General features: G+C 35.9%; 1 protein-coding gene across 1 annotated transcript; it reads left to right on the forward strand.

The window, feature by feature from the left end:
* Window positions 354–12,647, forward strand: LOC109823746 (long chain acyl-CoA synthetase 9, chloroplastic). The gene is made up of 12 exons (XM_020390113.1): window positions 354–542; window positions 1,094–1,587; window positions 3,436–3,516; window positions 4,806–5,078; window positions 6,704–6,835; window positions 6,958–7,131; window positions 7,211–7,440; window positions 7,983–8,100; window positions 8,749–8,880; window positions 8,979–9,113; window positions 9,189–9,395; window positions 11,975–12,647. The coding sequence occupies exons 2-12, from the start codon at window positions 1,141–1,143 to the stop codon at window positions 12,137–12,139; spliced, it is 2,094 nt and encodes a 697-aa protein (XP_020245702.1). The 5' UTR covers window positions 354–542; window positions 1,094–1,140; the 3' UTR covers window positions 12,140–12,647.

Consider the following 13,636-nt stretch of genomic DNA (forward strand, 5'->3'; position numbering starts at 1 on the left):
TAAAAATATCTCCCAAAACTCAAAACATAAGTCAAAATATCTTTTTGGTGTTTTGAGATAAGTATTTTATTTTTTATTTTTTACCCATACATATTTTTTTTCCATAAAAACACAATGGTTTCAAAAAATGTTATGTTTTTATTTTGGAAAAAACACCATAGAGAAAGAAAACACCATGCCAAACACTCCTTTTTAATATTTTCGGGATCAATATCAGAACATTATTTATCCAATTACAGAATTTGCATTGTTGCCCCTATTGGTAATTTATCTACCAATAATAAAAAAATCTTAGGGTCCTGTGTGCAAACAATGTCGGCAAGCTCAATTCCCCAGAAACGACAAGGAAATACCGAGCACACAAAAAAGATGAAAGGGAAACAGCCGCAAGTCTCTTGACGCGTGCTCGTTCTGAAATCCCAATCTTAAATCTCGTCGGATGCTCCGTCTCTTCAAACCCTCGACCTAAAAAACCCTAGATTTCGATCTCATTTCCAAAGCCTAGGGGTTTTCTCGAGTCTTTGTGAAGATCCTAATACGAGGTATGCATTTGTCACCGATTTCATAGAATGCGCGTCATTTTAGGCTTTGAGATTGAGATCTCGAGATTTATAACTTAAGATGTTTGTGTTGAAGCTAAAATTATCGAAATCTTAAGCTGGTCACTTTCTCCGGAAGAAAAGAAATCGAAATAGCTGACGCTACTTTTTAAGTAGAGCAATTTTTATTCTAGAATCATGTTAATTTTCCCAAAAAAGAAAATGCACTTTTGGCTGTAATAATGATAGTTAAGTAGTTCTCTCTTACCCTAGTGTTTTGAAGATTGAGTGGGGCACGTTCACTGTTTTACGTCTTGCAATTGCAAATTTCTGCTGGTGTTTAATTGAAAATAGCGAAATTTTGAGTGGGGCACTTTTAGTACGGGGGGAAAAAACCGAATTTGCTAACGTGAATTTTAAGCAGAGCAATTTTCTGTTCTAGAATCATTTTAACTTTCCTAAACAATTGATGCTTTTTGATGCTTTTTGCTACATTAATCATAGTCAGTAATTATTTCTTAATGTTTTAAAGACTGACATTTTCACTATCGTAGGTCTTGAATTTGGAAATATCTGTTGGGCTTCATTGACCTGATCGAGAATGAATCCTTATCTTGTCGGTATCGTTGTTCCCTTTGTGTTCTCCTATATTCTTAGTAAAAAGAGTTCAAAACAGCGAGGTTTGCCTGTTGATGTCGGTGGAGAACCCGGGTATGCTATTCGAAACTATCGGTTCACCTCGCCCGTCGAAACACAATGGGAAGGAGTTACAACACTTGCCGAGCTATTTGATCTTGCTTGCAAGAATTTTGCTACCAAACGAATGCTTGGTACCCGTAAGCTTATCTCCAGTGAAATTGAAGTCACAGCAGATGGAAGGTCCTTTGAGAAATTTCATTTCGGGGAGTATGAATGGTTGAGTTATAATCAAGCTTATGATGCTGTTTGCAACTTTGCTTCTGGAATTGTGCATCTTGGTGCGATATTTGCTGATACGCGAGCAGAGTTAGCTCCGCTTAAAACTGTGAATTGGTGCTTATTCATGTGGGTTAGTGACGAGCAAGAATTAATCTCTATATTGGAAAAATTTTTAGTACTCTTAATTTCCATTTGCTGAGAAAATTCTCCTACTTTCCAAATCTAAAAAAACAGCACATAGCTGCATACGTGATTGTTACTCTTTGTTTTATCCTTTACTATATTTATGGTTCATGGATATAACGATTATGACTTTCCATCACGGGTACTAATTCCTCACTATACATAATTGAGAAAATTATTCATGGGAAGCCAATCCTCTGGGTTAATAATATTCATAAGGGGATCTGCTAGTAGAGATCTTACACGCATGCCCTTGTGGCACGTAGCTTCCCTTCATTCTAATTGGTGATGGAATGATTATATTTTGATGCAGCGTGACATTAGATTTTTCCTCCACATGAAAGAAAATGCTTCAAACTCATTTTAAATAAAATTGCTCATTCAAAATACAAGTAATATAGTTATTAATAATATCCATGCCATTGCAAGCTCAATAACAAGACCAACCATCCAATACTAAAAACATAGAGAAAATACCTATGACAATATTGAACTATGCAATGCTAACTACTTGTATTATTAGATAAACACCATGGAAGAAAGTGGTATAGCTATGCAGCAGGGGATACAAGGAGAGGCTTGACAAAGAGGATAAACGAGAGACAAAGGGAGAGAAGTTTGGAGAGAGGAAAGAAATAGAGAAACGTTTTTAGAGAGACGGGGGAGTTCTAGAGGGAGAGAGGACAACCATTAAGTAGAGAGAACCACAATTAAAGAAAAGACAGAACCACCATTAGGGAGAGGGAGAGGACCACAATTAAAGAAGAGAGAGAACCACCATTAAAGAAGAGAGAGCCATTAAAGATGGAGAGCATTGTTTTAAATATCCTTGACATAGTTAATATATCAGCTGATACATCCTTTTTATAAGGTTTGTTGCAAAATGATATGATCTTAATAACCTTTAAGCTTTTTGGCAAATTTTGTGATATATCCCTAAAATGGCCCATATATTAGCTAACATGTTGATCGATATATCCTTTTCTATGACTTGCTGCAACACAATAGCATTTAGCAAATTTTGGGTGGTATATCATAATTCTTCAATATTCAAGTGACATCTCAGCCTGAAAAAAAAATCCGCAAAAATGTTGCAATGTCGATCTGGGCTTGTATTTGTGTTAGAATATTGGTTTGTGGTCCTAAACATATATTATTGTGTGTATTCTTAGATTTCATTAAGTATGTTTATATTATAATTATATAATATATGCACATCATCTGATACAGAACTCCGATATGTACTACTTATCCACGATATTTTTCCTATATCTGCGTCATCCAGTATTTCCTCGATGCCCGATATTTAGAACCTTGGGGGAGAGAGAAAGAGCCATTAAAGAGGAGAGATGGATAGAAGAGAGGGTAGTGGTAGACCTTTTCGTCACAACCCAAACCACTAGCGCTCAAAGGAGTTCGTATCTAGGTGGATACAAAAATGGGTCAAATATCATGCTATTAGGCTTGCATCATATATCTAACAATGCACTCTGCAAGGAAATTTTTTTGCAGAGAGAATCTAATCTTTAGTTATGACCCATAGTCAATGTAGGTTCTCATGAATCTCGATATGCTAATAATACTAGGCTACTAGCTAGGTACTTGGGATACTTAGTTATTGAACAACTAAATTATTGTTTGTTTATACAATCTTTCTTCAGCCATCATATTATATGTTCAAAACAAGCCTATCTGTATATACTTTCTCTCTGTATTTGAGACCCAACAGATGTAAATTTTTCATGATGTATTGTTATATAACTTCTTTTTATTTGCATTGACTCTATTTTGACAGGGTTGTTTCAGAAGAAACATCACAGTCGTCACTATATATGCTTCATTAGGAGAGGAGGCTCTTTGTCACTCTTTAAATGAGGTACTCTCACCCTCTTTCCTCTTCTCCTTCTCTTTTTATTTCTTCCTCTCCCACCCTTCCACCACTTGAACTACACATATATTCCCTCAGTTTTTGTTTAATGATTAGACTTATGTGGAGACTACCTTGATCTAGTTTTGATATGGTCAAGCTCAAATTCTCTTATCCCGTAGGTCATCCTAAGGCCAAGATTACTTTAGGTTGCTGGGACATAATAAGAAGGCACTAGTGCTAACCTAAGCCCGGGCAAAGCCTCGTAAGTGGAGCCTCACTAATAAGCCAAATTCAATTATAGTGAAGTTTGGAATTGACCACACATAAACGTTTTCCTTTCGAATGTGAAGCATTCTATATAAAAAAGCCAAAATATGTATTCTCGCATACCATAATCTTTGTATTTTACGGATCTGAAAGTTAAACTTAGAAGTGGTACTGTGGGCCTAAAGGTCTAAACCAATCTACCTTCAGTTTACTAGGTTCTGTAATGTCTTATTGATTTTTCATGAAACCATTTATTATTATGCTTTTCTTGTTCCAATTGTATTAGATGTTGATCCCTTTCTCTGCCGTTGATATGTTAGTACTCCAACTAGAAAGCCTTATTATGTGGAAATCATTTAGTTATATCTTTAACATTCCTTGGAACTCTTGTTTTTATAAAAAAAGATATTTAAAATCTTGCTGCCAGAAGAACTGTCTACCACAATAGTTTATATATATAACATAAACTGGACATCAGGATTGCTTTCGTTGTGTTAGTTTGGGACCTCTTTCCATCAACTATCAATTAATTTATCCGTGGCTGTCTGTTATTCTTAATTATTATACAGATGGATCCATGCCTTTGTACGATGTTTTTGCAGTTTAATGCGTCACTACAAATTTTTTTCTTATTATTAACCAAACCAAGGAAAAGACTGTTGAGAAGTGACTTTCTATGATGCCAGTGTCAAAACTTGTGATTTAATTTGTTTTTTTGGTGAACTGCTGTCACATGCCATCTTAGTGTATACTATTGTTTCATGGAGAATTCCTTTCCATGAGTCTACTGTAGAAGTGTTTATGCAAAATATTGGGAAACTGTGATTTCAATATCCCAGGCTGATCATCCAATTTAATGGTTTATTGCAAATTATGTGGACGGAGTGTTTGAACTTTTTTATGATACTTGAATGCAGTTTGCAGTTAATTTTATGCCTATGATTTAGTTTCTGTTTCTGCTTCTCCACAAGTTCTTTTACTGTTTCAGATCCTCACATGGTATTTATGTATTCTGTTATGTTATACAGACTGAAGTTTCAACTGTGGTTTGTGGACATAAAGAATTAATAAAACTCATTGGTATAAGTGGACAATTGGACACTGTGAAACGTGTGATCTATATGAATGATGAGGGTATTGCAAAGGACGTTTCGCTGGCTGAAAAGAATACTCAATGGACTCTTGCCTCTTTTGAAGATGTAGGGAGGATAGGCCGGGAAAATCCTGTTGCTGCTGAAATGCCTGTTTCAGCTGATATTGCAGTTATCATGTATACCAGCGGAAGCACTGGTTTGCCTAAGGTTGTTTCGAGCTCTGACTTTACTTTGTGTAGATCAGGTTTTAAATACTTAAATGATGTCATTGCAATTTGCAAAATACCTCAATACGCCAGCTGACTTTTCTTAAAGATGTAAGCAACATCTGATTACAAGTCTGAACTGCATTATTTGACCAAAATGTTCAAACCTCTTCAACTTTATCCATTCAAATGCTAAATGATAAGTTTTGCTGAGCTATGGTGTCTTAGTTTGCAAATTAATTATAGATCTTGGCTAATTTTTTTGGTATGTTAGGGAGCAAACCATAATTTAAATCAGCTATGTATGTGTGTCTTGTTGGTGTCTTGTAAATGTGCACTTTTAGGATATAGTTTCATATAATTTTTATTAAGATCTTTAGACTTCCATCTGTCAAGTTAAAATCTTGTGATTGTCCTTTGATTTCAGATTTTCGTTATACATATGGGGCTAGGAGTTTAGGGGAAATGTGCCTTTTATTTTCCAATGTTTTAGTCCTTGGCAGTGACAACATGATGCTGTTAGCTTATAACTCTATTTCTCAACTTTCTCTTGTCAAGTGATATGTATACAGTTACTGTTCCGTCTAACTCTGTGTGCGGGTGTTCGCCGCGAGTGCATGTACATGTGTGCGTGCGTGTGTGGTGTGTGTTCATGCGTGCGTGTGTGATGTGTGTTCAAGCGCGCGTGTGCATGTGCATGTGTGCATGCACACGTGCATGTGTTAGTACATGAATTTTAATCTCAGTGATATTAGAAGAGAAATATTGGACATACATTTCCAACTTCTGCAAAGTACTCCACTTGCAGGCAGTTATGTAACCATCTGTCAGAATATTTATTGAAGTAAGGTTGAAGCACCTCTGAGGTACAAGTAGACGTGTTCGTTGAGGGCATTGTATGGTTGCCAAATATTGTTTAGAAATTTGTATTATAAGGTTATGCAAGCTCAAATTCTCTAAATTCTTTTTTGAGTTTGGGAGAGGTTCTCGTGCAAATGTGACAATTCTTGATGGGGGAGAACATCTGGTCATGTTCTTCTTCTGAGCTAGAAATGGAAGAAGAGGACAGAGGTGGAACTTCTCACTGAAAGGAAAAGTGCTAAACTAGCTCGGATGGTAAAAGAGTGGTAACTAACATATGGGGAGTAAGGAAAACGATGGAACAGTCCTTCATAATCTTGATAATTATAGTAGAGGAAGCAACACATGCAAAGAGAATATGATGTCTCATTGCAGCTTATTTCAAAGTTATGAACTTAGGAACAGAACCTCAGTTTCCTTCTTTATGAAACTGGATATAATTTAGCAACTGAATATGCATTACTTGTGCTTAAGAACGAAGGACTGATAAAAAATGAATTTAGAAGAGAAAGAAGACTCAACAAATTGCAATGTTTTTCTTTTTTCATGGGAGTTCTCTCATTTTTGTAACAGAGCATTTTCTCCTGCATGTTTTTTGTATTTGTTCGAACTAATCATACCTTGCAGTGTACTTAGAAACAGCACCATGGAAAATTTTCAATCTTAGATATAAATGAAATGCTATTTAAAAACTCCAGTGTTCCTAATATCTTGCTGGTCTCTTTATTCTCTTGTAATGTTTCTGTTTTGACAATTTTCATGTAGGGAGTCATGATGACACATGGTAATATCCTATCAACACTCTCTGCGGTCATGACTATTGTCCCTGGGCTTGGTAGAAAAGATGTTTATCTGGCATACTTGCCTCTAGCTCATGTTCTTGAGTTAGCTGCAGAGGTAAGGGTGTTAAATTATTCTTTCCAGTCTCCAAAATGATTAATCTTCAATCTTCCTAGCTCACTTGTATCCAACTGATCTTTTATTCGAATTTGACTAATGGAGACATGTTTCTGTTGTAGTCTTTGATGGTTGCTGTAGGAATAAGTATAGGATACGGATCACCATTGACTCTCACTGATACATCTAACAAGATAAAAAAGGGAACAAAAGGTGATGCTTCAGTCTTGAGACCAACACTAATGGTTGCTGTCCCTGCTATCCTTGACCGTGTCCGAGACGGTGTGAGAAAAAAGGTAAGCCACATTTGTTGTGACAAAGTAGCACTTTGGTCTAAAGTTCATTTTCATTAATTACTTTATCTATATGTATCAGGTAGATGCAAAAGGTGGACTATCAAGAAAATTGTTTGACATTGCATATGGACGTAGGTTGGCTGCGATTAATGGAAGTTGGTTTGGGGCATGGGGCTTGGAGAAAATGCTATGGGATTTTCTCGTGTTTAGGAAAGTTCGAGCAGTTTTGGGAGGTCATATTCGTTTTCTTCTGTCTGGAGGGGCTCCTCTTTCTGGAGTTACACAAAGATTCATTAACATATGCCTTGGGTTAGTATGAGCTTCAGTATCTTTTAACTTGCACCCTTATGGAAGTTATAACTAGTGAATTCTCTGGAATGTTGGATGGCAACTTCAAAAATGGATTAGATGCTTAAAATTAGTTAATTGGCAGTGTTGTAGTTAGACTGATTTATTAATTCAATCGGTTTGATAATTTCATCAATTTTTTGGTAGAGAAGCAGAGTAGTTCCTGAACTGCTAGTTATGAAAACACCACATGCATAGATTTAACAATAGTTGTGCTGTTAAAAATTGTGTTATTTGCCGCAGGAAGGGCCATTGAATTTAGCATGAATCTGCTTCACTTTGGTAGCCTTTTAATGACTAATTCAAAGCAAAAAAGAAAATAAAAAGAAAAAGGAAGAGTAGTATGCTTTTCTATGTTTATTTCTGGTTTTGGACATACTAGGAAAATTGCTTTCTGGTTTTGGACATACTAGGAAAATTGCTTCTTAACATTTGTATAGTTCTATATTTGTTCCAATGCCAGTATGTCATCGAATAATAATATATGTATTTTTAATTTCTAGGGCTCCAATTGGGCAAGGATATGGTCTAACTGAAACTTGTGCTGGTGGAACATTTTCTGAATATGATGATACAACTGTGGGTCGTGTTGGTGCTCCTCTCCCCTGCTCATTTTTAAAGGTAATTTAATGAATTTCTCTCTCTTTCAACTAGTATAATTATCAGGACATTTATATCAACAGTTGTCGCTGGAAAGAATGTATATTGACAGTTTCCTACTGAGGATATTTATATTAACTTATTCCTGGACAGAATGTATATATTTATTATTTCAACTGATCTTGGCCGAAACATTTGTTTCTGTAACTTACCTTAACCAGTTTCCCCATTTCTAGTCCTTTGGTTTTTCTTTATTGTGTGGTTGATTTGAGGGCTGGGCAACAATTCTTTCATAGCAGCTTTAGGTATTGGCATTTCCTCTCCAAGTGATTATAACGATATGGCATTTCAATTGACATCTAAAGAAAAGTAGAAAATCTTCCATTGTAGTTTCATATAACTCCATCGTCTGACTTTCTTTTCACTGAAACTTTAACAAAGTTTTGATCCATGCAGTCCTATAATTTGCACTGTGCTTGAATTTATAAACATGAGGATTTCTCTTTGCTATTTCATTTTCATATACTTTTCAATAGAATTTACCCAAACACTTGGTAAATTTCTCTTTCCTGTTAAATTCAAAGAAACTTGAATGACCTCTACATGTTCTTCCCCCATTTCTTTTGCCAACGTCCATTCAATTACTGACTCAAGCACATCATGTATCAGTTGATTGATTGGCCAGAAGGTGGGTACTTAACTGTGGATACACCTATGCCTCGTGGAGAAATAGTAATCGGGGGACCTAATGTCACCGCGGGATACTTCAAAAATGAAGAAAAAACTAAGGAGGTCTACAAGGTAGACTGCCAATTTTAATTACCTACACAGGACCATGCTTTATGTGGTTTGGTCATAAAATTTAAACTTACTGCTTTGACTTGCATAATATCACAAAGGTTGATGAAAGGGGAATGCGGTGGTTTTACACTGGAGACATTGGGCGTTTTCACCCTGATGGCTGCCTTGAAATAATTGACCGTAAAAAGGATATAGTGAAACTCCAGCATGGTGAATACGTCTCTTTAGGCAAGGTGTGTTGAATATTTTTGAGCAGTTTGTTTTTCCATCACCTTATTCTTGCAAAGTGATTTTACCATCTTTTGCAGGTAGAAGCTGCTCTTAGTGTGAGCCCTTATGTAGACAACATCATGTTGCATGCTGATCCTTTCCACAGTTACTGTGTGGCTCTTGTAGTACCTGCTTATCAGGCACTAGAAAGCTGGGCTAAGTCACAAGGAATCATATATAGTGATCTTTCAGAATTGTGTCAAAAAGAAGCAGCTGTGAAAGAAGTTCAGGGATCATTAGTAAAGGTTTGCATATTTCATTCTTCCTTTCTTTTCTCTAGATTCACCTCTTTCCTATTACTGATATCATGAAATTTAGATAAATTTGTTGAGGAATTATGTATAAGGGAAAATTGCCTCAAGCCCCTGCTCCTTCCTGACTTTTAACCAATGCCTCACCCCCGACCCTTTTCCCTACAATATTTTTGAATAACTCCGTAGTACCCTTAGCCACACCATCACCCTCAACCTCTCCTCTCTCCCATAAACCCTCTCTCCTCTTTACTCAACCATTATCTTTTCCAACTCACTACCACCTTTCTGCTGCCGCCACCTCACTCTACTTAAAATACCTTCTGTCACTGCCTGTCGTGGGCTCACTCCATCTAAAATCCCTCCTTTCTTAGCCATCACCTCCCTTCGGTCCCACCACCTCTTCACCGTTGCGGGAGATGTTTTTTTGTTTTTTTTTTTGTTTTTTTTGGGGTGGGGGGTTTGGGGTGGGATAGTGTAGAGGTTCTTGGGTTTATGCCTTACCGCCACTGGCTCAAAGGGAGACGGAACCAGTGGTTAAGATAAGGGGTTTTTACCTTCAAATCCAAAGCTTTACTCTAATTTACTTTTAAACCCAAGTTGTTTTATTTGTGTTTGTAAACCCAAGCAAGTTTGTATATTTATATTTAAACCCAACCTCTCTAATACACTACATAACTATGTGTTCCCCCTCTAATAAAATTTCTAGAAGCATATTTTACCCCTTCCTCTCCTTTCATTCTCTATCCCTTACCTCTGAATTTTTTTTGAGTTTGTAGAAAACGCTCATAAATTTTTTTAATTGCAAAAAACACTCTAAAAATTTAAAATTTATAAAAACATTCCTATAAATTTAAAATACCACAAATACACAGTAAATCTAGGAATTATAAACAGTCCCCTAAAAGTTTAGAATTTGCAAAAAACACACTCAAACTTTCAAATTTGCAAAAACATCTTAAAAAATAAAAAATTTACAAAAAACCCTAAAATGTCAAAATTTAGAAAAACACCTAAAAATTTCAAACCTGCAAATTGTATATACCAAAATTCGATTGTGAGTAGCCCTTAAAAATTTATAATCTTTAAAAAACACCCTTAAATTTTAGGCAATTGCAAAAATCTCCTTAAAATTTTTACAAAAATGCTCTAAGAAGATGAAAATATTAAAACGCACATTGTTGTAAGTTTTGATATGTTTAGAGTATTTTTGTAAAATTTGACTTGTGAGGGTGTTCTTTTGCAAATTTGGCTTTTCAGAATTGCTGTAAAACTTTTATGGCGTTTTCTACAAATTCTAAGTTTTTTAGAGGCTATTCATAATTCGTAGATTAATGGCGTGTTGTTTGTATTTTAAATTTTTCATAATGTTTTTTATAAATTCAAAAATTTTAGGGTATTTTTTTACAATTAAAAAACTATAGGATGTTTTTTAGAAAATAAAAAAATTTAGAGGGAAGGGAGAGAGAATGAAGGGAGAGGGGTAAAATCAGCTTTTTTAAAAAAAAAATTTTATAGGGGGGCCACATATTATGTAGTGTATTAGGGAATTGGGAGATTGGGTTTAAAAATAATACACAAAGTAGTTTGGGTTTATAGATGCAAATAAAACAACTTGGGAGTAAAAGTAAGTCAGGGTAAAGCTTTGGGTTTAAAGGCAAAAACCCCTTAAGATAAATGAGTCTAGGGGTTCATGGGTTCATGGGAGGGATGAGAAAATGAGAGAGAATGAGGAGGGAGTTACTTTGGGCATGTTTAAAATGCACATGGGGACAAGGAGGGGGAAACATGGTTCTTTGGTTAGGGGGCGGAGACTTTATAAAAAAGTCAAAGGTGAGGAAGCTCTGATCATTTTAAGCCCCTGGGTTTGAAACAATGTTTCCTTTGTTCAATTATAGCAGGTGGGCGGTAGGTTAATTTGCCAATGTTCCTATTTGCTAATTTGTCCTTTTTGGAAATAGTTCACATCGGTATTCATACAAATTGTTTTGTTAAGAAAAAACACTCGCATGCAGTATGAAATGTTGCTTACATCAAACACGGTGTGGCTGCATAATAGGAACTATATATGTTTGAAAAGCCTTTGTTCTTATCAAAGTGTCGGATTAACTGGCCGGAAGATCTTCTGGTTGAGACTCCCATTATCATGGTAAGTCTTGGACATGCAGCTGGCATCATCGACAAGTATAATTGGAAAGAAGTTTTACATTCATAGCACCAAATATGTTCACTGCTGGGTCTTTATTGAATACTTCCCCAATCACTAGCTGCATCATTATGTTCTTTTTTACTCGAATATCTTTGATTACATGTTTCCAATCTGTTATTTATGGTAGCTTATTCCCAGTGAAAATTATGCCTTGTGACCTTAATCTAGCTGCAAGCCTGCAACCATTGAAATATCTTGTTGTTTGATGTTACCAATTGGCAAATGTTCCGTATTCTCTGACGGGTATCTTAATACTTAGCATAGACTTAGTATTTACCACGAATTGCATCCTAATATAATCAAACTTAATACCTTTCAGTTTATAGATTGCTAATTACTTGAAGTTTCCTACATTTGGATACAGGCAGCGAAACAAACACGGTTAGAGAAATTTGAAATACCTGCAAAGATTAAGCTGATGGAAGAAGCATGGACTCCTGAGAGCGGCCTAGTCACGGCAGCACTCAAGCTAAAGAGGGAAGTCCTCAGAAAGAGGTTTGCTGATGATCTATCCAAATTGTACGCGTGAAGCTTTAGTGAGTTCTGAGAGGAGTTTGGGCTTATAAGAGGCATAGAGATGCAGTAATTGCACAGTTTGGGTTTTATATGAGGCATATAGATGCAGTAATTGCAATGTTTTTGTCATTTTTCGTTTGTATGCGCAAGTGTTTCTTAGGAATGTACTCTGTTAATTATCATGCTAGTTAATTTTGGTAAAACTGCAAAAAGTTAGTCGCCCTGCTAATTTGCAATATGCGTTGGGTCCGTTTGTTAAGTGGGGCGGGTCGGATTAAGCATATATGGTCGGGTCAGAACTGACCCGATCTGACCTGTTTGCCACTCCTTTTCTGATCCGACCTGACCTGTTTGCCATCCTTTTTCTTCCATCACAGTTTTCTTGCCTTTAATGTCGATAATGCAAACAAGCACAGGCTTCTAGATCTCCCAACTCCATGTATGTTTGTATTCTTATTTCCGTCGATGGTTTTTGCAACCTTGTAACAATCCATAGCTACAATATTCTGTGTTGTATGTGAGTGGTGGTTCTTTTTATTATTACTAGTACTTCTAGTTCTAGTGCACACGATGCGTGCATGTACAATACACACTTGTTCACAATAAAACAATTTTTATATTTTGATAGAATGAGATCACACCAAATTAAAAAGGATAAAAATATAAATTAAGAACACGTCTTCATTTTTATTACTTTGTGGGTCATAAATTAGCTGAGACATTTTTATTACCTTGTGGGTCATAAATTACCTGAGACCCGTGCGATGCAAAGTAGGAGGATGGATCTTGGTCTGAAAATAAATAAGCCAACAAAAAATTAAGTTTCAAGCTGAGAAGTTACCAAGAAAAAAGATATTGAAATAGAACTTTGAAGTATGAATAACATTTTTTTTATTTCCTTATGGATCACATAAGCATAACTAAGCCGATATAGGTGCCAAGCAAAAGTAGGATGAAGCCAATATTTATCTCGCATGAACTGAGAAAAAGTGTTGGTTAGAAACGATACCAAGAGAAAATATTGATAGAGAAAGAACATATTTTTAATAACCTTTGCATTACAAAGTAGTCGAGACCGTTGCAGTGCAAAATAGCAGGATGGACCTTGGAAGAAATATTCTGGGAAAAAAAAACATTGAATATAGCTTGATCGTAGAAGATGAGAAAAGCACTGATCTCTATTCTTGGTAGAAGATGACTATATAAGGAAGGAAAAGCAGCAATGTTACAAAAACTGAAAGAATCAGGAGTTGAGGAGATAATGGGAGATCGTGGGATTTTTAGTTGAGATATTTGAGATGAGAACGTTACAAAAAATATGGTAATTCACTTGGCGCCTGTTTGTTTATGTGGAAGTAGCTATGAAGTATGTGAAGTAAATGAAATAGGCGTCATTTCTGTTACATTGGGTCGCGCTGGGTTTTGTTTTGGCCCTGTTTCCTTGGTATAAAAAGGAACTTCGTTCCTAGAGTTTTGTGTGACGGTTTTTCAGAGAAAAGGAGAGTTTTTC

This window comes from Asparagus officinalis, chromosome 9 (genome assembly GCF_001876935.1).
Source record: "Asparagus officinalis chromosome 9, Aspof.V1, whole genome shotgun sequence".
Classification (NCBI taxonomy): domain Eukaryota; kingdom Viridiplantae; phylum Streptophyta; class Magnoliopsida; order Asparagales; family Asparagaceae; genus Asparagus; species Asparagus officinalis.

What these genes read in the sequence shown, in the direction of transcription:
- LOC109823746 (XM_020390113.1), top strand. Translation starts at nt 1,141, where the DNA reads ATGAATCCTTATCTTGTCGGTATCGTTGTTCCCTTTGTGTTCTCCTAT. An exon ending in AAACTAAGGAGGTCTACAAG is followed by an intron (nt 8,881 to 8,978) that starts GTAGACTGCCAA and finishes AATATCACAAAG; the next exon opens with GTTGATGAAAGGGGAATGCG. An exon ending in TTCAGGGATCATTAGTAAAG is followed by an intron (nt 9,396 to 11,974) that starts GTTTGCATATTT and finishes ATTTGGATACAG; the next exon opens with GCAGCGAAACAAACACGGTT.